General features: G+C 43.4%; 1 protein-coding gene across 4 annotated transcripts in view; it reads left to right on the forward strand.

The window, feature by feature from the left end:
- Positions 1-13: 13 nt before the first annotated feature.
- The window catches only part of Dcaf5 (DDB1 and CUL4 associated factor 5), a 109,847-nt gene continuing 83,073 nt past the window's right edge, over positions 14-26,787 (forward strand). Inside the window, exon 1 of one of the 4 annotated variants that reach the window (XM_070031404.1) lies at positions 14-107. Coding sequence is in view for 2 of the 4 variants with exons in the window: in XM_070031402.1 (XP_069887503.1) it covers positions 73-286 (214 nt within the window). In the remaining 2 variants the exon portion in view is untranslated. Of the gene's footprint in view, positions 287-7,731; positions 7,803-21,506; positions 21,597-26,787 lie in introns of those variants that run through there. The other 3 variants (XM_070031402.1, XM_070031408.1, XM_070031403.1) reach the window with 3 other exon arrangements.

The raw sequence follows: 26,787 nt of genomic DNA on the forward strand, positions 1-26,787 counted from the left end.
AGCGGCGGCCGCGCGGGAGGCCGAGGGAGGGGCGGCGACGCGAGCGGCGGCGGCGGCGGCGGCGGTTCCAGCATGAAGAGGAGAGCTGGCCTGGGGGGCAGCATGAGGTCAGTGGTGGGCTTCTTGTCCCAGCGGGGCTTGCATGGGGACCCCCTGCTCACTCAGGACTTTCAGAGGAGACGCCTGCGGGGCTGCAGAAACCTCTACAAGAAGGACCTCCTGGGCCACTTCGGCTGTGTCAATGCCATTGAATTCTCCAACAATGGAGGCCAGTGGCTGGTCTCAGGTAAATCAACCCCCTTCCTTCTCCTCCCCCGCGGCCCCGGCCCCCTTCCTGACTCCCTCCCCCCCATCCCTGGCTGCCCCTCCTCGCCTCCCCTCCTGCCGTCCGCCCCCATCCCTCCCGTCTCCCTCACCCCTTCTCCTGCCTTTGGCATTCGGTGTCAAATTCAAACCCTTGCAGGGGAAGGGAGGGCAGGGAAGGAAGGGGTTGGAGAGGATGTCTTCTGTATGTCTCTCTATAAAAAGACCTAAAATGGTTGACAGGTCCTCAAGGCGCTTCACCCCGGGTGCAAAGTGGTCCCCTCCCCTCTCTGGCCGCCCGGGAGGTGTTGGGGGGGGGGTCGGGGGTAGGGGCGAGGTTAGGCGCCTTGACAAAGTTGCACAGCAAACTCTTCCTCCGCGTACTTGAAAAGGTGCGGGGGGCTGTGTGGGAGATTTGGAGGGGGACGAGCCCGCGGCGCGCCCGAGGCCGGGGGCGGGGGGAGCTCGAGCCCCGCGTCCCTCCCCGTGTCATGGAGCTGGGGCCTTGGCTGGTGACAGGGCCGGACGCCCCGGAGCTGGGGCCGCGACCCCGGGGCCGGCGGGCGGGTCGCTGCGAGTCGTCCTCTCCCCCAACCCCCCGTGGGGCTTTCGGGGCCCAGCTCCATCTCGGTTGGCGCTGTCGGCCTCTTCCGCGTCTTGTTTTTATTGTGGTTCCGTGAGTGGCGACGGCGCGGGGGGCTGAGGGCCACCAGCCTGAACTTGAATGCGCAACTCGCACGGCCAAGTGGGGGGAGGGCGGAAGGGCTGCGGACCCCCGGGAGACTTGTTGGCGGGAGCCGGGACGCCCGCACGCCTCTTCTCCCGCTGTTGCAGGGGGGTCCGTTTTTCTCCCCACGCCCGTCCAGTTGGGCCTGGTTGCCCCCAGCCACCATCATCCCCCCTCCCCCTCCCCCTCCTCCGGTGTGGGGAAAGTGGCGAAATCGAGGCTGGGGCTCCGGCCCGGAGGTGTAGGCCTCGCTCTCCCGGGGCTCCTAGCGACAGGCGGCTGAATCGATAGCCTATTGCTCCGGGGAGGCCCGGCCGGGCGGGCGGGAGGCGGCGACCGCTGCCCCCGAGGGCTGGGGGGGGGGGAACCTGCGCCTGCCGCCGGTGGGGGCGCTCGCCGCCGCCAACCCCTCCACCCCCGCGGGTCGCGGCCGGAGGCGAGGGCGGTGGGGATGGGCGGGCTCGGGGGAGGGGGCGGCTCCCCGAAACCCAGCCGGGCGGGGGATGGGGCGTGGGGAAGGGCGAAGGCTGGCGATCGCCCGCGTCCCTGGCCCTCCGCCGGGGCCCTTCCCGCAGCCGGAGGGACGGCCGGCGAGCCCAGCTCCGGACGTGGCGCCGAGCTGCTCCCAGGTGGATCCCCGTGGCCTTCTAGGCTACGTCAGTGGGCAGCTGGCCAGAAACTTCTGGGATCATGGCAGTGCCTCTGCCTTCCCCAGTAGCCGGCGGAAGTGACAGCGGGCGGACTGTCCAGTTTGGAGAGGGGAAGGTACCAAAGTTGGGACATAAACCTTCAGGGATGTCTCCAGAAACAGACCCACTTTTCCACCCAGATTGTTTTCTGATAGTCCAAGACAGACCCTTACCCACACAGCTTCCTCCTTCCACATCATCACCAAATACAATTTTATCTAATAAATTTCAAGATCAGAAATGGAGACTTTTTTTTAAGCTCCTAATTTCTCCCCATTGGTGTTTCTGTGCTTGAATTACTGTCTTGAGACTGATATATTACAGTGATGTTCCCAGACAATTCACCTTTTCCTTCTGACTGAAGGAGTACAGGTACTCAATGTCAGTCCAACATACTAATGAAATAATGGCTCACACACTGCTCCTTTTAGCACATTAAAACAATAGATTTATTGGCTCTGAGTTCAAATGCACTGCCACCAAAAATAAAGTTAACTGGGGCTTGAACTCAGAGCCTGGGCACTCCTTGAGCTTTCATGCTCAAGGCTGGTGCTTTAACCACTTGAGCTACAGCTCCATTTCCAGCTTTTTTGCTGGTTAATAGAAGACAAGAGGCTCATGGACTTTCCTGCCCAGGTTTGCTTTAAACCACAATCCTCAGATCTCAGCCTCCTGAGTAGCTGGGATTACAGGAATGAGTCATGAGGGCCTGACAAGTCAATGTATTTTATCCTTTTTTCCCCCCATTTATGTATGTATGTATGTATGTATGTATGTATGTATGTATGTATGTATTTATGTCGGTCATGGGGCTTGAACTATGGGCTTGGGCGCTGTCCCTGTGCTCTTCAACTCAAGGCGAGAGCTCTACCACTTGAGTCACAGCACTACTTCCGGTTTTCTAGTGGTTTATTGGAGATAAGAGTCTCGCAGACTTTCCTGCCTGGGCTGGCTTTGAATCCTGATCCTCAGATCTCAACCTCCTGAGTAGCTAGGATTACAGGCGTGAGTCACCGGCACTCGGCATCCATGTATTTTAAAAAGCACTAACTTTTTCCTTTTAAAAAAACCAGTTATAGGGTGTTTGTGTGGCTGGGGAGCGAACTCTAGGCCTTGTGTTCCAGTTCTTTCCCCCTTCCCCCCTCCTCCCCCCAATACTCTCAACCCTATTATCTTTACTCTTGTGCAAGGTCTTCCCTTATGTTGTAAATGAACCCTGTTTCCTCTTTAACTTAAGTTTAACCTGTAGAAGAGAAAGGTCCTTTGCACAGGGCAGGTTTTGGTCTAGGCAGTCACTTCTTTACTTTGCTTGGAGTTACCCATTTCCACCAGTAATTCCTGGGTTCCAGTCTCCGTCAGCCTTGAACTTTTTCCTCTACCCACCTTCCCTCTCTTTCTAGCTCAGTTCTTCCGTTTTCTTTTTATCTGCACCTGCCCTTGTTTTAGTCCTTTCAGCAGGCTTTTCTGTTGGGCCCTGCAGTGGGGCAAAGATAGACATAGTTTTTGTTATTTGTTCCCAGAATGTAGAGATTTGGTTAAAAGCTTTTTAAGCTATTCATCATTATGAGAACAGCTTGTGTTAAGAGAAAGTTTCTCCCACTAGCTTCAGATAAGGAAGATCCTTTTGGGGTTGTAATACACTTTAACTTGTTAAAGCTAATTAATTTTTTTCTGGGAAATCCTTCAATAATCTTTCCAAAACTATCTGAAGTATCATGTTTACATTTTTCCTTTTTTCTTTTTGTCAGCCATGGGGTTTGAATCAAGGCCTGGGTACTGTTCCTGAGTTCTTTTTGCTCAAGTCTAGCGCTCTACTGAGTCCAGCTTAATTTTTTCTTATTAGAGTTCCTCATTAGCAATTACTACCCAAGGGAAGCACATAATATTTTGAGACTGATACATCTGTCCCCAATGTTCATGACAGGATGGTGGGATATCAGATTCTGGAATAGTAAATAAATATATAAATATATATATATATATATATATATATATATAGGATGGTGGGATATCAGATTCTGGAATGGTAAATAAATATATAAATATATGTATATATATTTGATGCTAACAGTGCACACATTTTTTTTTGTTCTTATGTCTTCTTCGAATTGGTTAAAATCCTCAGAAAAGTGATTAAAATGATAAATTGTTCATAGTTCATTGTTTTCACGTACTGTTTGGCAGGCTTACATTTCCAGCAACGTGTTAACATGTTATTTGAGAGAATTAACTTAGATCTAGGAGAAAAAAAAAGTGTGATTCCTCTGGCCACATAAGATGTTATTAGTTAAGCACATACCACTTTTTTTTCTTTTTTGCCAGTCCTGGAGCTTGAACTCAGGGCCTGGGCACTGCCACTGAGCTTCTTTTACTCAAGGCTACCACTCTACCAGTTGAGCCACAGTGCCACTTCTGTTTTTTTTTTTGTTTGTTTGTTTATGTGGTACTGAGGAATTGAACCCAGAACTTCATGCATGCTAGGTAAACACTCCACCACTAGGCCACATCACCAGCTCTCCCCTCCCCCCCCTTTTTTTTAACAGCTAGTCTTTCTCAAGGACAAAGGCCTATACATACCAAGAATAAACAGAAAGTCATCACTGATGCTGGGCATGATAGCACCATACATTTCAATAGGCTTAGCAATGCTTTTAACTTATGTCCAATATACCTGTCGTGTCATACAACAGTGCTACCCTTTTCTGGTCAATAACTAAGAATAAAGCACTTACTATATTAAAAAAATTTTTTGGGGGGGGTCTGGTCGTGGGGCCTGAACTCTGGGACTGGGTGCTGTCCCTCAGCTCTTCAGCTCAAGGCTAACACTTTACCACTTGAGCCACAGCGCCACTTCCGGCTTTTTTCTTTTTGCTGATGTGGTGCTAGGAATCGAACCCAGGCCTCATGCATGCAAGGCAAGTGCTCTACCACTGAGCCACCTTCCCAGCCCCAAAATATTTTTATGTTTTAAAGTTTCAAATACCCATTATGCCTCACTTGTTTCAAATGTCAAGGACTAGGAATGTGGCTTAGTGTTAGAGTGCTTGCCCTGCATTAGATTCCTCAGTACCACATAAACAGAAAAAGCCAGACGAGGTGTTGGGGCTCAAGTGGTAGAGCATTAGCATTGAGCACAGAGAGGTTCAGTGCCTTGGCCCTGAGTTTAAGCCCTAGGATTGGCAAAACCAAAACCAAAAATCAATGTCAAGTGGTAGGTAGCTTGCTTGACATTTGAATAGTCTTGGGTTCAAACCCAGTACCATAAAACAAAGCAGAACAACCAGGACTAGGGAGAAGTCATCTGTTGGAAGTGAAATAATAGAAACTAGTGTGATGCTAGTTAGGTTACCTTTCTAAACCTGTTTCCTAAAGTGTACCATGAGACTACCAGTGCTTACTTTGAAGGGCTGTTGTGAGAGCTATAATAGGCACAGTATAGGATTAGCAGAAGAGTACCAAGTTTCTTAGGAAACAGAGTTTTTTCTTTCCTTTTTGTGTTCATAACACATTTAATAGTGTCATTCATAGCTGACAGTTGTTCATATAGTATTGGTATTGGACCTTGTGAATTGGGCAGACTGGAGAGTTCTGTGACTATCCAGATGTGACTTGAAGAGGCATTGGGTTGGGGAAAATACCCATGATACCAGGCCATATAATTTTAATGGGGGGCTGTTAACAAGTTATATAATGTGAGATAAATCACTTTTTTTTGTCAGTCATGGGGCTTGAACTCTGGGATGGGGCACTGTTCCTGAGCTCTTTGGCTCAAGGCTAGTGATCTACCACTTGAGCCACGTGCCACATCCGGTTTTCTGGTGTTTTATTGGAGATAAGAGTCTCACAGACTTTCCTACCTGGGCTGGCTTTGAACTGCAATCCTCACATCTCAGCCTCCTGAGTAGCTAGGATTACAAGCATGAACCACCAGCACCTGGCATCACTTTATTCTTTTTTTTTTGGGGGGGGGTCCAGTCGTGGGGCCTGAACTCTGGGCCTGGACGCTGTCCCTCAGCTCTTCAGCTCAAGGCTAGCGCTCTACCATTAGAGCCACAGCGCCACTTCCGGCTTTTTTCTTTTTGCTTATGTGGTGCTGAGGAATCGAACCCAGGGCCTCATGCATGCAAGGCAAGCACTCTACCACTGAGCCACCTTCCCAGCCCCATCACTTTATTCTTTATGCATAACTAGGGATAATGGATTGCCCTAACTACTTGAAAGGATGATAGTGGTCAGTGAAATATTAGGTGTGAAAATGCTTTTTATTATAAATTACTTAGTTTAAGTAAACATTACTTTTTAAGAAGTTCAGCTTATCCTTGATGATTACAATCTCTTAGAATACACATGAATCTAAGTTTTTTTTTTTCCTTTGGTCATGGGCCTGTCAGTCGTGGGGCTTGAACTCTGGCCCTGGGCACTGTCTCTGAGCTCTTTAAACTCAAGGCTAGTGCTTTACCATTTGAGCCACAATGCCACTTCTGGTTTTCTGGTGGTTATTTGAAGATAAGAGTCTCACAGGCTTTCCTGCCTGGGCTGGCTTTGAACCATGATCCTCAGATCTCAGCATCCTGAGTAGCTAGGATTACAGGTGTGAGCCACCAGCACCTGGCTCTAGCCTGTTTTATACTTTACTTTTGCTGAGCTGAGCTGCACCTTCAGCCTTCATTGCTTCTTAGATTTTTTTTCTTTTTCCTGGTTGTGGGGCCCTTTGTAGGTTCACTGGTCTTTTGTTGTGAGACTTGAACTCAGGGACTGAACACTGTTTCTGAGCTTTTCTGCTCAAGGATAGTGTTTTACCACTCTGAGCCACAGTGCAACTTCTGGTTTTCTGATGGTTAATTGGAGATAAGAATTTCACCAACTTTCCTGCCCAGGCTTGCTTTGAATTGTGATCCTCAGATCTCAGGCTCCTGAGTAGCTAGGATTACAGGTGTGAACCACCTATTTGTGGTGGTTTACTGTTTTTCTTTGGGAAAATGAACTTTACCAGAAAGTAGCTTTTTGTGGATCTGACTTGGATTGTAAATATGCCTTTTTATATCGTGTAAAGGGTTTATGCAAACATAATCTTAGTAGTAAACAAAGGTAAAGATTTGACACTTTGGGGATGAGTCATTATAACAATATCTCTCCTTTGAGGTTTTAGACATTGGAATTGATAGAGCTATCAGATTAATAACTGATAACTATGCGGTTTTGAATTATGGTGGGAGTTTATAATTTTTTTGTATTTACACTAAATGTTAGAAAAAAGTACTTTTAGAAGCTTTACAATTAGAAGCTATTCTGCTCAGTAACCATGTTGTTTCAAATTGTTAATTAAGTAGGACTTGTGGATGGAGATACATTTTTTAGTTGCTTGATCATAATATCTTATAAAGGGAGATAACTAGCCTATTTTTATTTCACATATGACCCTGACCTCATTGAGCTTTATAGGGATTCATAGTTATGTAGAGAGATTAAGATTGTAAACCTTGGAGTCAGACTGCCTGTGACTGCCAGTGTAGATACTTGATGACCAAGTTACCTTTGGAAAGTCACTTAACCTCTGTGTCTATTTGCTATTCATGTCATGAGGACAAAACCTTTGTCTTACTCTGGTTGCTACTACCACTGTTACAGTTATTATTTTTCCTGACCTCACTAAAAGCTGTTAGGCCCAGCACAGGTGGCTCTGCACAGGTGGCTTGTGCCTGTAATCCTAACTACTCAGGAGACTGAGATCTGGTGATCAGGTTTTGGAAGCTAGCCTGGCCAGAAAAGTCCCTGTGAGACTTATCTCCAATAAACAACTCAAAAACTGGAAGAAGCAGAGCACAAAGAAGCTCAGGCTCTGAGTTCAAGCCTCAGAACAGGCAAGAAAAAAGAAAAAAAGCTTTTAGGAGACTGACATCAGCATCTAACATACACTGCATATGTCATAGTACATTGTGACAAAATGAGAAAGATCTCCATGAAGTGAACTGTTAAAAATGCTTTGTGGGCCGGTTGCCAGTGGCTCATGCCTGTGATCCTACCTACTTAGAAGGCTGAGATTTGAAGCTCCAGGTTCAAAGCCAGCCTCTGCAGGAACGTCTGTAAGCCTTTTACCTCCAGTTAACCACTAGAGAACTGGAAGTGACACTGTGGCTCAAAGTGGTAAAGTGCTAGCCTTGAGCAAAAGAGCTCAGGGGTAGTGCCCAGGGCCTGAGTACAAGCTCATGACTAACCAAAAAAAAAAAATTGTTTTATGGATAAGCTTTGTCATTGTATTATCAAAGAGGTTTTTATTTGTGTGTATGTGTTAGTTATGGGGCTTGAACTCTGGGTTTGGGTGCTGTCCCTCGGCTCTTCAGCTCAAGGCCAGCACTCTACTACTTGAGCCACAGCGCCACTTCAGTTTTCTGGTAGTTTATTGGAGATAAAAGTCTCACGGACTTCCTGCCTGGGCTGGCTTTGAACCTCGATCCTCAGATCTCAGCCTCCTGAGTAGCTAGGATTACAGGTGTGAATCAATGGTGCCTAGCTTTTTTTTTTTTAAGGATCAAGTAATATCAATGATTATAACTACATGCATAATTTGATTATTGATTATTTCCTATTGCTCAATCACTAGTTACATCACATTTAATAGAATCAGGTTTTTTTGGTAAATAAATTAGTCTAAAAAGTACATTATCTGAGAGGGAAGGAGTGATATTGTCCAAAAAAAAAATACTTTTTTTTGACAGTATTGGCAGAAATTCTGATTATTGCAGAATTTTCTTTCTTTTTTTGTCGGTTGTGGGGCTTGAACTCTGGGCTTGGGCACTGTCCCTGCACTCTTTAGCTCAAGGCGAGCGCTCTACCGCTTGAGCCACAGCACCACTTCTGGTTTTCTAGTGGTTTATTGGAGATAAAGAGTGTCACGGACTTTCCTGCCTGGGCTGGCTTTGAACTGCGATCCTCAGATCTCAGCCTCCTGAGTAGCTAGGATTACAGGCTTGAGCCACCAATGCCCAGCTTGCAGAATTTTCTTAAAAGGTTTTAATAGCTTAAAAATAAGGTCTTTTCTCTCTCCCTTAAAAAAAAGAAATAGACTTTTATTTTTTGTTGGCCAAGAGGCCTGAACTCTGGGCCTGGATGCTGTCCCTCAGCTCTTCAGCTCAAGACTAGCACTCTACCTCTTGAGTCATAGCACTACTTCCAGCTTTTTCTGCTTATGTGGTGTTGAGGAATTGAACCCAGGGCCTCATGCATGCAAGGCAAGCACTCTACCATTGAGTCACCTTCCTAGCCCAAAAGAAATGCACTCTTTACCATACTATGTAACTAACCTCTCCGTATAACACCTTTATAATAGCAATTAAAAATTTAGAAAAAACATTATAGATAATATTTGTCTTTAAGTAAAAGTTAAATAAAATTTGGCTTAAAAAAATTAGGTCCAGGTGTTTAATCTTGGCCCAGAAGTTATCAGAAGAAATATGGCTACTGATGGGAAGACAGCTGCTTTTGAAAAGGTGATTTGCCCATCCATTAATGAGGGTTGGGTTTTTATGAGCCCATCCTTCTCTTTTCTTTTGTCTTCCACCCACTCTTTTTTTTTTTTTTTGCCAGTCGTGGGGCCTGAACTCTGGGCCTGGGCACTGTCCCTCAGCTCTTCAGCTCAAGGCTAGTGCTCTACCACTTGAGCCACAGCGCCACTTCCAGCTTTTTTCTGCTTATGTGGTGCTGAGGAATCAAACCCAGGGCCTCATGCATGCAAGGCAAGCACTCTACCACTGAGCCACCTTCCCAGCCCCTTCCACCCACTCTTGTCCTTTCCTTCTCTCACTTGCTATGTAGACCATGCTGACCTCTACCTACTAGTAATCCATTTTGTTTTTTATATTTATATCTATTTGTAGTTCAGTAGTTTTTGAGAGCTTGTTTGGAGGTTCTAGCAGGGGAGCGCAGCTACTCGTATACCCTTGACCGGAGACCGGTCCTTCTCTATCGGGGTTGGTCGTCCTCTTCGACCGAGCGCGCAGCTTCGGGAGGGACGCACATGGAGTGGTGAGGGAGGAAGGGGACACCTGCCTAGCCAGCCAGATCAGCCGAATCAACCCTGGCGATCAATGGGGTGACAGATGTCGCAGCCAGATCGCCCTCACATCCAGTTGAGTAGTTTTTGAGTGCATATTACTTGTAAGACGGGAACTATGAAGACATGGATGATGAATTAAACATAAATTATGCTTTCAAGGGGCTGGGAAGGTGGCTCAATGGTAGAGCACTTGCCTTGCATGCTTGAGGCCCTGGGTTCGATTCCTCAGCACCACATAAGCAAAAAGAAAAAAGCCAGAAGTGGCGCTGTAGCTCAAGTGGTAGAGCGCTCGCCTTGAGCTGAAGAGCTGTCAGTTCAAGCCCCACAGCCGACCAAAAAAAAAAAATTATGCTTTCAAGAAGCTGTCATTTTAGAAGTATGTAGCTGTCATAACAGTACATGAGGGCTAGGAAGATGGCTCAATGGTAGAGTGCTTGCTTTGCGTGCATGAGGCCCTGGGTTCGATTCCTCAGCACCACATAAGCAGAAAGACCCAGAAGTGGCACGGTGGCTCAAGTGCTTGCCTTGAGCTGAAGAGCTCAGGGGCCAGTGCCCAGGCCCAGAGTTAAGGCCCCACAACTGGCAAAAACAAAAACAAAAAACAAAAGAACAGTGGATGACCTTTTTTTTTTTTTGTCGGTCATGAACTCTGTGCCTGGGTGCTTTCCCTGCGCTCTTCAGCTCAAAGCAAGCACTCTACCGCTTGAGCCATAGCACCACTTCTGGTTTTCTAGTTGTTTATTGGAGCTAAGGGTCTCACAGAGTTTCCTGCCCAGGCTGGCTTTGAACCGTGATCCACAGATCTCAGCCTCCTGAGTAGCTAGGATTATAGGCGTGAGCCACCGGCGCCCAGCTGCATGACCCTTTTAAAATTTTCTCCTCTGCCTCATGATTCTTTGGTAGATATTTAATTTTTCTCTGGTTTGTAGTGTTTACTATAGCAAAAATTGTTCTTGCCTGTGAGGTTTGGTAGGAAAGAAAGATGGTCCATGGATATGGCCTTGGGACTTTGTTATGAAAACAGAGTTGTGCACCAGTGAATTTGCCTATAATCCTAGCTACTTGGGATGTTAAGATGTGAGGATGGTGATTTGAAGCCAGATTGGACAGGACAGTCTGTTAAGACTTTATCTCCAATTAACCAGCAAACTTAGCTGTGACTCAAGTGGTAGTGCGCTTGCCCAAAAGCTGAGAAATTAATTACTCTTAGGGAAGCATTGTGCCTGTATGTTTCTTCATATAACGTTTATTGAAAAAAAAAAGGTGAGGGACATCACCCAGGTCCTGAGTTCAAACCCTAGGATTGGCACACACACAAAAAGAAAATAAAGATTATGTAATAAGTATAAACTAATATGAGTATTTATACATATATATGTTATGTGACTCATTCTTCAGCCAGCTAATTAATAGCTATTACAGATTGGAAAAAAATTTAAGAATTATAAAACCATGTTGTGTCACTTCTGTTTTCTTTTTTTTTCTTTTTTCTTTTGGTGCCATGTTTTCCAGGCAGGCATTCTACCATGTGTGCCATGTTCCCAGCTCTTTTTGCTTCAGTTAATTTTGGAATAGAATCTTTGCATTTTTGCCTGGACTGATCTTTTTTTTTTTTTTTTTTTTGGGTCCGGTTGTGGGGCCTGAACTCTGGGCCTGAGCGCTGTCCCTCAGCTCTTCAGCTCAAGGCTAGCGCTCTACCACTTGAACCACAGCGCCACTTCCGGCTCTTTTCTTTTTGCTTATGTGGTGCTGAGGAATCGAACCCAGGGCCTTGAGCATGCAAGGCAAGCGCTCTACCACTGAGCCACCTTCCCAGCCCCGCCTGGACTGATCTTAGATGAAAGAATTTAGGGACAGTGCCCAGGTGCTGAGTTCAAGCCCCACAACCAAGAAAAAGAAAAGAAAAAGCCAAGAAACAGCCCAAGTACCAGCATGCATGCGTGTGCATATACACACAAAGTTGTCTTTGAGTTAAGTGTTGTTCTAAGGATTATTCTTGAATTGGTTTTCCTAAGAGTATCTAATGGAAGTCTCAGTCCTAGTTCATACCTTCTTCATTCACCAAATTCATTTATGAGTTCACTTTTTGTTTATTCACTGATTATTATTATTGTTGTTATTACTATTGTGCCAGTTTTAGGGCTTGAACTAAGGTCTTAGGTGCAGTTTCTGAGTTTTTTGTGCAAGATGAGCACTCTCCCACTTTAGCCACAGTGCCACTTCTAGTTTTCTGATGGTTAAGTGAAAATTAGAGTGTCATGGACTTTTCTGCCCAGGCTGGCTTTGAACCAAGACCTTCAGATTTCAGCCTCCTGATTAGCTAGGATTACAGGAGTGAGCCACCAGTGACCCACCCAGAATCTCTCTTATGCTAATCGGACTGCTTTATCACTGATAAAACCCACAGTTGTATTCACTGATTGTTGATGGATTTGGTTGTAATTTAGATTAGTGAAACTACTGACCAATAACACTTGACACACATTTGGATGCATCTCTCTGAATTTCAAGCTAAGGAATAAGTACATTTAGTACATTTATTTTTATGCATTGAGCAAAGCATATAGTTTGTGTATTTCTACTGTTTATAAACGTAACATTCAATCTTTATGTTCTTGCCATATTTCCCAGGCTTGCTCAGTGTGCATGAGACTCTGGGTTTAAGGCCAACTGTGCAGAAATGATCAATACAGGGTCTAATTTGAATGTGGTATCTTACTTCTACTGGAAAAGGAATTGAGAAAGGGAGATCAGGATCAAAGGGTGACCCAGGGCAAAATTGTGAGATGTTATCTGAAAAATAGACTGAAGCAAAAAAAGTCTTGGGCGCTTGACTAAAGTGGCAGAGCACTTGCCTAGCAATTGTGAGGCCTTGAGCATATGGCACATACACATGCACATACACACCTGAAAACACACACTCCCCCCCCCCCCCTGCCCTGGTCGTGGGGCTTGAACTCTGGGCCTGGGAGCTGTCCCTCAGCTCTTCAGCTCAAGGCTAGCACTCTACCACTTGAGCCACCACATCACTTGTGGCTTTTTCTGCTTTTGTGGTGCTGAGGAATCAAACCCAGGGCCTCATGAATGCAAGGCAAGTACTCTGCCACTGAGTCACCTTCCCAGCTCCAATAATATACTTTTAAACTCATGAGAAAAAATAACTAGCTCAGTGGTAGAACATTTGTCTAGCATGCACAAAGTCATGTTCACAGAAAAATTAGTATGAATAAAATGTTATTTCAATTTTTTTTCTGGGTGCCTGTCTTTAATGTTGTGAAATATCATGGTTAAAGAAATTTAAAGAGGGGGCTGGGAAGGTGGCTCAGTGGTAGAGCACTTGCCTTGCATGCATGAGGCCCTGGGTTTGATTCCCTAGCACCACATAAGCAAAAAGAAAAAAAATCTGGAAGTGGCGCTGTGGCTCAAGTGGTAGAGCGCTAGCCTTGAGCTGAAGAGCTGAGGGACAGTGCCCAGGCCCAGAGGTCAGGCCCCACGACTGGACCCCCCCAAAAAAGAAGAAATTTAAAGAGATGTAGAGTTCTAACATTTTCACTTGTGATCTGATACTTTTGTCTTTTGCAGTCACAGAATTTCATTGCTGTAAAGGATTAGTGGTCATGTAATTGAAATCTTTAATTTTGCAAATAAGTATCCCAAATCTAAAAGTCTGAAATTGTAAATGCTGCAAAATCCAAAATTTATGTTCTAACATGATGTTGCAACTAGAATGTTTAACACCTGACCTCATGTGATAAGTCATAATCAAAATTCAGTTGTACTAAAAATACTATGTAAAATTATCTGTGGGTTAATGTGTATGATGTATTTGAAATAAGTGAATTTTGTGTTTAGACTGGACATTGTATCTATCTGTCTGTACCTACCTACAGATAGATACCTATATCTGCATATATTCTTATATAAAAGAACTAGTCATAGTCTGATGATGTTGGAGATGGACTCAGGGCCTATATTGTATTTGTGTGTGTGTGTGTGTGTGTGTGTGTGTGTGTGTGTGTGTGTGTGTGTGTGTGTGTGTGTGTGTGTGTGTGTGTGTATGTGTTTGTGTGTATTATTGGGGATTGAACTCAGGCATTATGCTTGATAGGAAAGTGTAAGTAGTCATAGACTACTACATTAAAATTAATTGCTCATAGACTACTACATTAAAATTAATTTGTTTTGTTTTGTTATTCTGGGGCCTGAACTCAGGGTCTGGGGTCTGGGCATTGTCCCTGAGCCTTTTTGCTCAAGGCTAGCAGGTTCCATACCTGGGCCCTTCCCAGTGCACATGTGTTAACCCACCCCCGCCACCTTGAATGCTAGGGAAACCTAACACTGAGCTATATCACCAGCCAGGGTTTCTAACTCTTGACATTATATATCACTATTATATGTTTGTTTGTTAATTTTTAAATTGTTATTATAAAGGTGATATACAGAGGGGTTCCAGTTACATTAAGTAAAGAGTACATTTCTTTTTGGACAATGTCATCCCTTCCTTCAGTCTATTTGTGTGTGTGTGTGTGTGTGAGAGAGAGAGAGAGAGAGGGAGAGAGAGAGAGAGAGAGAGAGAGCGCGAATGAGAATGTGTGCGTGTTTTGGGGCCTGAACTCAGAGCCTGGATAATGTCCCTGAGCTTTTTTTCACAGCTAATGCTCTACCATGTGACTCACAGCCCTACTTTGGCTTTTTTTGGTAGTTAATTGGAGATAAGAGTCTCATGGACTTTCTTGTCTAGGCTGGCTTTGAACTGCAGTCCTCAGATCTAAGCCCCCTAAGTAGCTAGTATTATAGGCATGAGTCACTGGCACCTGGCTCTATTGTATGTTTTTTTGTTTGTTTTGTTTTTGTCAGTCATGGGGCTTGAACTCTGGGCCTGGTCACTGTCCCTCACCTCTTCAGCTCAAGGCTCTACCACTTGAGCAACAATGCCACATCCTGTTTCTGGTGGTTTATTGGAGATAGGAGTTTCACAGACTTTCCTGCCTGGGCTGACTTTGAACCACGATCCTCAGATCTCAGCCTCCTGAGTAGCTAGGATTAAAGGTATGAGCCACTGGTGCCTGGCTTATTGTATTTTTAAAAATTTGTTTATTAGTATCATCACTAATCATCAGAAAAATCCTCAGACATTGGGAAATAGTCAAGTTCAGTGTGGCAAATGCAAATTTTTTTAAAATCTAATTTTATTGTCAAGGTTATGTACAGAGGCGTTACAGTTGCATACATAAAGTAACGAGTATATTTCTTGTCAAATATTGTTACATCCTCTCTTGTTTTTCTCCCACTTTCCCTTCCCTGTATGTAAATTTTTGAAAATTATTTTTACATGGACACTTGAAATTTATTATTAGCTGCATATATTGTCCATTATTTCTCTTGAAGATGCAGGTTCATTTTAAGTAAAAGTTGAATAGCCAGGAAATATCCAAGTCTTAATTATCAGTTTGGGTATTTTTTTTTATTATGATTAAGTGATTACGTAATTTCCCAAATTTCACAGTATTGTGGGATAATGATGCTCAGTTAAAGTCACAAACACATTCTAACTTTTCTGGAGCAAATTGTCTATAACAGTCTATAACATTTCTGAGTTCTATGAGATTTGCAGTTTGGGTATTTTTTTAAGAAAAAAAATATTTCATAAAAAAATTCAGGTAACCTGTTGTATAATAACAATAAGAAAATAAACAGTTCAGCTTATAATAACACAAACTTCAGACCTAAATTGTTTCACAAAACCATCATCTTTCAGTGTGTTGTAAATGTGTTTTATGAATTACTTCCTAAATATTAAGATATTTTCTCCAGTTGAATTTTTTTTTTTGCCAGTTCTGAGGCTTGAACTCAGGGCCTGGGCACTGTCCCTGAGCTTCTTTTACTCAAGTCTAGCAATCTACCACTTGAGCCACAATGCTACTTCCGGCCTTTTCTGTTTATGTGGTACTGAGGAATTGAACCCAGGGCATCATGAATGCTAGGCAAGCACTCTACCACTAAGCCATGTTCCCAGCCCCTCCAGTTGAAATTTGTTAAAATTACTTTTACTGTTTCACCAAGGACTTTTGCTTATTGGCTTATATAGATATGGGAGAGTCATTGTTATATTTCCATATGTATTTATACTGTATTCCAATCAATTTCCTTTCTCTATCATACTTCCTGCCTCCCTGGAAGCAAATGCCTGTAAGTCTAGTACTTAGGAGGCTAAGATCTGAGGATCGCAGTTAGAAGCCAGCAGACAAGTCCATGAGACTCACTTCTCTAATAAACTATTAAAAAAAATAAGCTGGAAGTGGCTCTGTGGCTTAAGTGGTCGGTAGAGCACTAACCTTGAGCAAAAGAAGCTTGGGGACAGTGCCTAAGCCCTTATTTTAAGCCCCAGGGCTGCGCGCGCACGTGCACGCGCGCGCGGACACACACACACACACACACACACACACACACACGAGCACACGCAAAAATAGCATCCTTAAACACACACACACAAAAATAGCATCCTTACACACACACACACACACACATGAGCACGCGCAAAAATAGCATCCTTAAACACACACACGCAAAAATAGCATCCTTAAACACACACACACACACACACACACACACACACACACACGCACGCAAAAATAGCATCCTTAACGGGTTTCCTTGTTGCACAGTTGTAAATAATCTGATAATATTCAAACTTCTTTACCTTCCTTGCCAGCAAATACCTTCCCCACCCATGTACAGAATCTTATTTCCGGGCTGGGAAGGTTGCTCAGTGGTAGAGTGCTTGCCTTGCATGCAAGGCCCTGGGTTCGATTCCTCAGCACCACATAAGCAAAAAAAAAGAAAAAAGCCAGAAGTGGCGCTGTGGCTCAAATGGTAGAGCGCTAGCCTTGAGCTGAGGAGCTGAAGGACAGCACAGGCCCAGAGTTCAGGCCCCACGACAGGACCCACCCCCCCCAAAAAAAAGAATCTTATTTCCCTTACTTCCTATCCCCCTATTATCAGCTTGTGTTGAGTATTCTATGCTGTTCTCATATATATTTACAATGTAATTTATATTTATCTTTTTCTGTTTCCATTCCCCCCCTCTCCTCCTGAGTAGTCTCTTAGCTTGATTCATGTTCTACGTTTAACCATCTAAATAATTGTTATTTATATTTATGTACATGTTCATGAGTATGAATGGTTTTTAGATTTACCTTCTACAAGTAAAAACATGATTGATAAATATCTCACATTTTATCCATTTACCACTTCTGAATAATGTTATGATAAACATGAATAGGCAGGTGCTTTTCTGATAAATTGATTTACTCTTCTTCTGATATGTGCCCCGTAGTGGTGTGTCAGGATCATAAAATCTATTTTTAGGTTTTTGAGTAATCTACATACTGATTTTCACAGAGGTTGTATTAGTTTACATTTCCACCAACAGTATATTGAGAAATCCTTTTTCACACATCCACCTCAGCATTTTTTTTTCTTCCTAGTCCCTGAACTGTCCCTGAGCTTCTTTTGCTGAAGGCTTACACCCTACCGTTTGAGCCACAGCACCACTTCCGGCTTTTTCTGTATATGTGGTACTGATGAATAGAACCCAGGGCTTCATGCACGCTAGGCAAGCACTCTATCACTAAGCTACATTTCCAGCTTAGCATATGTTGTTTTTTTGTTTTCCTTCTTTCTTTTTTTTTTTGTTGGTCCTGGGGCCTGAACTCTGGGCCTGGGTGCTGTCCCTTAGCTCTTCAGCTCAAGGCAAGCACTCTACCCTTGAGGCACAATACCACTTCTGGTTTTCTGGTGGATAATTATAGGTAAAAATCTCATGGACTTTAGCTGCCTTTGAACTTTGAACTTCAGATCTCAATCTCCTGAATAGCACTGTCCCTTTGCTTTTCAGCTCCAGGCTAGCGCTCTACCACTTGAGCCCCAGCACCACGTCTGGCCTTTTCTGCTTATGTGGTGCTGAGGAATCGAACCCAGGGCCTCATGCATACAAGGCAAGCAATCTACCACTGAGTCACCTTCCCAGCCCTCTTCATGTTTATATTAGCCATTTGTATTTCTTCATATGTGAATTTGTTCAGTTCACTTGCCCATTTGTTGATAGGCTTACCTGTTGCTGTTCTCTTGCTTTTTTTTTTTTTTTTTTTCCGCCAGTCCTGGGGGCTTCTTTTTGCTCAAGGCTAGTACTCTACCATTGAGCCACAGCACCTCTTCTGGCTTTTTCTGTTTATGTGGTGCTGAGGAATTGAACCTTGGGCTTTATGCATGCTATGCAAGCACTCTACCACTAAGCCACATTCCTTCCTAGCCCTGTTTTTTTTTGGGGGGGGGGGATCAGTCGTGGGGCTTGAACTCTGGGTCTGGGTGCTGTCCCTCAGCTCTTCAGCTCAAGGCTAGAGTTCTACCACTTGATACAGCGCCACTTCGGTTTTCTGTGTAGTTTATTGCAGATAAGAGGCTCATGGACTTTTCCTGCCTGGGCTGGCTTTGAACCGTGATCCCCAGATCTCAGCCTCCTGAATAGCTAGGATTACAGGCATGAACCACTGGTGCCTGGCTCCCAGCCGTGTGTGTGTGTGTGTGTGTGTGTGTGTGTGTGTGTGTGTGTGTGTGTGTGTGTGTGTGTGTGTGTGTGTGTGTGTGTGTGTGTGTGTGTGTGTGTGTGTGTGTGTGTGTGTGTGTGTGTGTGTTATTGGTTGTGGGGCTTGAACTCAGCCTGGTTCAATTCAAGGTGAGTGCTCTACCACTTAAACCACAATGCCACTTCCAGTTTTCTGGTTTATTGGAGTCAGGAGTTTCACAAGCTTTCCTGCCGGGACTGGCTTTGAACTGCAATCCTCAGATCTCAGCCTACTGAGTAGCTAGGATTACAGACATGAGCCACCAGTGCCTGGCCACTTCTGTCTTGAGTGGTTAATTGGAGATGAGTCTCACTTAGACTTTTCTGCTTGGCTAGCTGTGAACCTGGATCTAAGTAGAGTTGATTTTTTTTTTTTTTGTACAAGGATGAACGATAGATTCCAGTTTCAGTCTCCTGCAGGTATACTTTGTTTTCTCAGCACTGTTTGTTGAAAAGTTTGTCTTGCTTCTTTGCCAAACATTAATTGGCTGTAGATGTGTAGTTTCATTTCTGGATTTTTTTGTCAGTCATGAGGCTTGCACTCAGGGCTAAGGTGCTGTCCTGAGTTATTTCACTCACAGTTAGTGCTCTACCACTTTGAGCCACAGCACCACTTCCAGTTTTCTGGTGGTTAATAGTCTTATGGGATTTTACTGCCCTGGTTGACTTCAACCTGGATCCTTGGATCTCAGCCCCCTGAGTAGCTAGGATTGCAGATGTGAACCACTGGCACCTGGCTATTTCTTAATCTTCTGTGCTTTTCCATTGGTCTTCTAGTCAGTAGCAAGCTGTTTTGTTACAGTGGCTCAGTAGTCTGGTATTGTGATACCTCCAGCTCTTCTTCTTACTTAGGATTGTTTTTGCAATTTGAGATTTTTTTTACTACCATATGAACTTTTGTTTTTTATTTTTTAATTTTTTTATTGTGAAAATACTGTACAGAGGAGTTACAATTACACAGGCAAGATAATGAGTACATTTCTTATCAAGCATTGTAGCCTCCTCCTTTGTTTCCCCTTCCCATCCCTTCCCATCCTCCTCCCCCCCCCCCCATATGAACTTTTGTATTGATTTCTTTGATTTTGTGAGGAATGATTTGGGAGGGTTTTTGTTTGTTTCATTTTTGGTCTGTCATGGGCTTGAACTCTGGGTTTGGGGGCTGTCCATCAGTTCAAGGCTTATGTTCTACCACTAGAGCCACAGTGCCACTTCTGGTTTTCTGGTGGTTTATTGGAGATAAGTCTCACGGACTTTCCTGCCCGGGCTGGTTTTGAACCACGATCATCAGATCTCAGCCTCCTGAGTAGCTAGGATTACAGCCACCAGCACTCAGCAATAATGGGATTTTTAATGAGTATTGCATTGAATTTGTATATTGCCTTTGATAGTATGGCCATTTTCACAATATTAATTCTATCGATCCATGAGTATAGGAAGTCTTTTCATTTTCTGATGTCTTTTTCAGTTTGTTTCTTTAAGGTCTTGTAGCCTGCCTGCCTGCCTGTCTGTCTGTCTGCCTGCCTGCCTTCCTCCCTGCCTTCCCTCCCTCCCTCCTTTCCCTTTTCCTTTTTGTTGGTCGTAGGGCTTGAACTCAGGGCCTGGGCACTATCCCTCAGCTCTTTTTGCTCAAAGCCAGCACTCTACCACATTGAACCACAGTACCACTTTCATTTTTCTGGTGATTAATTGGAGATAAGAGACTCATGGATTTTCCTGCCCGGGCTGGTTTTGAACAAAGATCCTTAAATCTCAGCCTTCTGAGTAGCTAGGATTACAGACAGAGGTACGAGCCACCAGCACATGCTCTGTAATTTTTATTATAGAGGTCTTTCACTTGTCAAGGACATTTGTAAGTGAAAGTGAAAAGTGGCTTTTTTTTTGGTCAGTCATGGGGCCTGAACTCTGGGCCTGGGCAATGTCCCTCAGCTCTTTCAGCTCAAGGCTAACACTTTACCACTTGAGCCATAGCTCCATTTCCATTTTTTTCTGCTTATGTGGTGCCGAGGAATCGAACCCAAGGCCTCATGCATTCAAGGCAAACACTCTACCACAATTTTTTTTATTAAAAAAAAAATTTTTTTTAAAAAATGTGCTGGTCTTGGGGCTTGAATTCAAGGATTAGGCACTGTCCCTGAGCTTTTTTGCTCAAGGCTATAATGTTCTACCATTTCAGCCACAGCTCCACTTTTGGCTTTTTGTTGGCTAATTGGAGATAAGAATCTCATAGAGGGGTTGGGAATGTGGCTTAGTACTTGCCTAGCATGCATGAGGCCCTGGGTTTGATTCCTCAGTACCACATAAATGGATAAATAACAACAACAAAAATAATAATATATATGTATGTAGAGACAGAGAGCCTCATTGACTTTCCCATCCTTAGATCTCAGCCTCCTAAGTAGCTAGGATTATAGATGTGAGCCACCAGCACCCAGCTAAAACTACACAATTATCTGTGAAGAATCTTTCTTAGAAAGCTTGGTCTTTTCTAGGATTGTAGCTCAGGGGTAGAACACTTGTTTAGCTAACACAAGGACTAGGCCCTGAGATTTATCCCCCAACACCACGAAAAAGATGTGTACTCTTTATCTGATTTATGTAACTGTAATCCCTCCAGTTCATCACCTTTACAATAACAATAAAAAATGCATCCCCCCCCCACCATAACAACAGTAGAAAAACACAAAAAAACAATACCAGCCTGGTTTTTTATTGTTTCTTATCTGGCTCAGACATTGTTACCAATCTTAAGGGCAGCACTTCCTGAGATGTCCCCTGTATTCTGTCTTACATACACCCTGGAGAGGTTTAACCTGGGCCCTCTCTCTTTACTGAGACTGATTGCATGAATACCCAACTGCTAGGCTTATCTTAAAGGATCATCTTATTTAGACTAGTTGCAAGTCATCAGTATCTCTGTGTGGAACTGTTTAATAAATCTCCACACTTTTAAACTGGCTAGGTCTGTCAAGGAAACAGAACTATACAGCTGTTTTTGCATCTGGACTGACATCTTTTTACCACCCTCCTTTGCTTTGTGAGGTCAGTGGCTTGGGGACAACTCTTCTGGTCTCTCTGCTAGTATAAATCAACCAAACATTTTCAGTTTAGGCCTCAATTTGTACCTACTGAGTGCCAACACCAGGCCTTTGCACAAGGTTCTTAATACCTTGCCTAAGAAAATGAGGGATGGGGAGAAAGAAGGTAGGGGATGCACTTTATATCTTTTTATACTTCCTTGTAGGGAAAGTAAAGAGGCAGGCCCTACCACAATGATCATTTTTGCTCTACTGTTTTCAAGATGAAGATAACTTATCATTATCATAAGTATTAAGGAAACTTGATTTTAAATAATCACAAGACATTCAACAATCCTATATTTTGAATTAATGTTACTTGGTAAAATTAAATCATCCTGTAAATGCCTAGAAAGAACATTTAGGTAATGCCGTTTGAGTGATGGAGGAATATCTTAGGCCAAGACTTTGAGTGCCAGGGGATAGATACTCTATTTTTAATTGAACAGGGTTTTTTTTTTTTTTTTCTTAAGCTGCTCTAATTCAAGACAGATTATGTTGCTTGGCAGAGGTCTTAGTGAATAAATATAGAGGTGTCCGCAGTTACTATAGTTTTTGCCATAAATATCTTTGCCTGTCATTCGGAGCCTTGTTGTTTTTGTTTTGTTTTGCTTTTGTTTTTTTTTCCTGTGATGAATACTTAAAAATTTTTAAATGTTAGCCAAGCATCAATTGCTCATGCCTGTAATCCTAGCTATTCAAGAGGCTGAGATCTGAGGATCATGGTTCAAAGCCAGCCTAGGCAGGAGGTTTGTGAGACTCTCTTATCTCCAGTTAACCACCAAAAAGCTTGAAGTGGAACTGTGGCGCGCGCGCGCGCGCGCGCACACACACACACACACACACACACACACACACACACACACACACACACACACACTTTGAAATGTTTTATTATAGAAATTCTCAAACACAGAAGTAGAACAAAGTAGTGTTTCCATCTTAATAATGTCTACATTATTAATTACCTATTGCTCTACTTTTGAAAAGAAATTACAGATGTGTTCCATATTATCCCTCATTCAAGGGCCTTTAAAATTTTTTCTTTCTTTTTCCTTTTTTTGTTAGTTGTGGGGCTTTAACTTGTGGCCTGGGTGCTGTCTCTGAGCTTTTTTGCTCAAGGCTAGTGCTCTTCCACTTTGAACTATAGCACCACTTCTGGTTTTCTGTTGGTTAATTGGAGATAAGAGTATCATGGACTTTCCTGCCCAGGCTGGCTTTGAATTGTGATCCTCAGCCTCCTGAGTAGCTAGGATTACAGATGTAAGCATTGGCTCCTGGCCTTTTCATTTTTCTAACACAAACACTGTACTACCTCAATAGGAAATATCTAAATGTAAAAAATGTAGAATGATATCAGTTGGATTTGATAATGTTGTTAAGTCCTTAAATTTACTTTCAATGTATTTTTGTTTGCTTTGTAAGACTTTTTTAGAGCAGTTTTATGTTCACAGCAAAATTAAGAGAAAGGTTCAGAGATTTCCCATATACTCATTCTCCTGAGTACTGAGATTACAGGCATGCCTCACCAATGGTAATGTTATTAATTTCAAATCTTATTTCTGCTGTTTTTGCAACAGTGAGAATGACTTTGTACTTACCTTATGTCTTGCAACTTTTCTTTTTTAATTTATTTTCTTTTTTAATTATTATTATTTTTTGGGTCAGGTCGTGGGGCCTGAACTCTGGGCCTGGGCGCTGTCCCTCAGCTCTTCAGCTTAAGGCTAGCACTCTACCACTTGAGCCACAGCGCCACTTCTGGCTTTTTTCTTTTTGCTTATGTGGTGCTGAGGAATCGAACTCAGGGCCTCATGCATGCAAGGCAAGCGCTCTACCACTGAGCCACCTTCCCAGCCCTCTTGCAACTTTTCTATAATCACCTTGGGTTTTTTTTTTTGTTTTTTTTTTTTCTTCTGAGACAGTCTCACTATTGCTCAGGTTGGCTTTTTTTTTTTTTTTTTTTTTTAGTGCCAGTCCTAGGGCTTGAACTCAAGGCATGGGTCCTGTCTCCTTAGCTTTTGTGTTCAGGGCCAGCTTTTCTACCATGTGAGCCACAGCTCTACTTCTGGCTTAATTGGAGATAGGAATCTCAGAAGCAACTCTGTATGATCAAGCTAGGAGTCAATACACAAGCAAGAGATTTTTGTTGCTATCTTACAGCCATTGGAAATGATGTCATCCTTTCTGCCCTTTTCAGCTGATAGTTAAAGGCTGTTTAGACTAAGGCAATAGAATCTATTCAGTGTGTGGTGCTTTTCTAAATTGATGCTTTTTCGGGGGGGGGGGGGAGGGAGGGGTTGGACGTTGATTTGTGTTTATACACATTTCTTCACTTCATGGTTGTTTGTACACTTAAAGATATTTTCCTATTTAGCAGCTTCTTCATGGCCAATAAAAACATCATAAAAAGAAAGAAAATCTCACTAACTTTCCTGCCTGGTTTGTCTTCTAACTATGTAGATATCAACCTCCTGAATGGTTGAGATTACAGGCATGAGCCCCAGTACAACCAACTTTCATGCTGGCTTTGAATTCTTGATCTTCCTGCCTCAGAGTGCTAGGATTATAGGTGTGTGCCAACATGCCCAGTCTGTTCATATTGTTCTGAGGCTTTTTTTTCTCCCATTAGTTTTTCAAGATTATTCATGTCTGTACATGTCTTGATTAATTTTACCTTCTGTGTTTTTCCATTGTGTTTAGATTTCATTTGCATTTGTATTCTAATTGAATTTATTCATTCCTGAGTTTAGATATAAATGTTGTTTACATGGGCTGGGAAGGTGGCTCAGTGGTAGAGTGCTTGCCTTGCATGCCTGAGGCCCTGGGTTCGATTCCTCAGCACCACATAAGCAAAAAGAAAAAAGCCGGAAGTGGCGCTGTGGCTCAAGTGGTAGAGCGCTAGCCTTGAGCTGAAGAGCTGAGGGACAGCGCCCAGGCCCAGAGTTCAGGCCCCACGACCGGACCCAAAAAAAAAAAAAAATGTTGTTTACAGTTCTTATATTGTAATGTTGCAGTGAATATTTCCTTGTGCCACTATATGAGATGGTTAAATTATAATGTGCTCTTCCTCAGTACCGTAGAGCTCAAGAGTCTGTATAATATATTTGATATGTTTCCCTTCTGTGAGTTTTCATATTCTTTTGTTTTCCTACTAGAGTTTTTTTTTGTTGTTGTTGGTCGTGGGGCTTGAACTCTGGGCCTGGGCACTGTCCCTCAGCTTTTCAGCTCAAGGCAAGCGCTCTACCACTTGAGTCACAGCGCCACTTCCTGTTTTCTAGTGATTTATTAGAGATAAGAGTCTCACAGACTTTCCTGCCCGGGCTGGCTTTGAACCGCAATCCTCAGATCTCAGCCTCCTGAGTAGCTAGGATTACAAGCGTGAGCCACTGGCACCTGGCTAGAGTTTTTTTAATTAAATATTTTTATTGTTATTATAAAGGTGATGTATAGAGGGCTCTTTCATAAGTCAGGAAATGAGTATATTTCTTCTTGGATAATATCACCCACCAGTTATATAGTTCATTTTCAACATAGTGTCTACTGAGTACCACTGCTGCATTTGTTCACCCTTTGTTCCTCAATTTCTATGCTCCCTTTACCTCTCCAAAGACGGAAATACAAACAGGACAAAAAGGAAAAAAAAAAAAACCTTTTGTTTCTGGTTTCTGGAATTCATTTAGATAAATATTATTTCGTATGATCAGCATAGAGGCATTAAGCCTTTACAAAGAAATTAGTATTATTTTTTGTCTGTCGTGGGGCTTGAACTCTGGGCCTGGGTGCTGTCCCTCAGCTCTTCAGCTCAAGGCTAGCACTCTACCACTTGAGCCACAGTGCCACTTACAGCTTTTTTCTTTTTTCTTATGTGGTGCTGAGGAATCAAACCCAGGGCCTCATGCATGCAAGGCAAGCATTCTACCACTGAGCTACCTTCCCAGCCCCTAAAATTTTTTTTTTAAAGAAAACTCTTTTTTTTTTTTTTCCTGTTTTTTATTTTTCATTTATTAGTATTTTTAAATGAGATCTTAGTATATAGACTAGATTGGCCTTAAATTCATTATGTAGCTCTAGCCTTAAGCTCATGATCCTCCTGCCTCAGCCTCCCAAGTGCTGGGATTATAGAGATGTACTACCTTGCCCAACTAACCCTGTGTGTGTGTGTGTGTGTGTGTGTGTGTGTGTGTGTGTGTGTGTGTGTGTGTGTGTGTGTGTGTGTGTGTGTGTGTGTGTGTGTGTGTGTGTGTGTGTGTGTGTGTGTGTGTGTGTGTGTGTGTGTGTGTGTGTGTGTGTGTGTGTGTGTGTGTGTGTGCTGGTCCTAGGGCTTGAACTCAAGGCCTTGTCACTGTCCCTGAGCTTTATTGCTCAAGGATAGCATTGTACATCTTGAGCCATACCTCCACTTCCAGCTCCTCCTCCCCCCCCCTCCTCCTCTTCTTCCTCCTCTTCCTCCTTGTTGTTGGTCATGAGGCTTGAATTCTGGGTCTGGGGCTGTTCCTCAGCTCTTCAGCTCAAGGCTAGCACTCTACCACTTGAGCCATAACACCACTTCTTCTGGTTTTCTAGTTGTTAATTGGAGATAAGAGTGTCATGGACCTTCCTGCCTGGGCTGGATTCAAACCATGATCCTCATATCTCAGCCTCCTCCTAGAATTATAGGCACTAGAGCCTGACTCCTTCCTGCTTTTAAATTATCTTATTACAGTTACATAAATCAGGTAAAGAGTACATTTCTTTTTGGACAATGTCACTTCTTCCCTTACTCCCAGTTTTTGTTGTTGTTGTTTTATTTTTGGTAGTAAATTGGAGATAAGAGTCTCAAAGACTTTCCTTCCCAGCTAACTTTAAATTACAATCCTCAAATCTCAGCCTTCTGAGTAGCTAGGATTATAGGCATGAGCCACTGGCACCTGGCTACTCCATTCCTTTTTTGAATTACTTATTTGAACTCAGGCCCTTGTGCTGTCAGCTGGCTTGCTTGCTTAGCTGGCTGTCTACTCACTTTAGACTCATTTCCAGTTGAGCGTGAGATGGAATGGAGTCTCTTGGACTTTTCTGTTCAGTACCTTACAAATTTCTATCCATGTCTCAGCCTCTTGAGTGGATAGCTGTAGGCCACTAGGGCCTGGCTTGCTTTGATTATTTTTGGGATTAGATCTTCCTTTTTTCCTATGCCAGCCTGGAGGATTGCAATTCTTAGTTACACTTCTTGCAGTAGCTGGATGACTGACATGTTCTACCATGCTCAGGGTTTTTGTTTTTTGTTGCAATGTGTTCTCACAAACTTTTTGCCTGGCTGGCCTCAAATTGATCCTCCTGAT

The sequence above is a fragment of the Dipodomys merriami genome, unplaced genomic scaffold, assembly GCF_024711535.1.
Source record: "Dipodomys merriami isolate MVZ:Mamm:240054 unplaced genomic scaffold, mDipMer1.0.p SCAF_1, whole genome shotgun sequence".
In the NCBI taxonomy this organism is placed as follows: Eukaryota; Metazoa; Chordata; class Mammalia; order Rodentia; family Heteromyidae; genus Dipodomys; species Dipodomys merriami.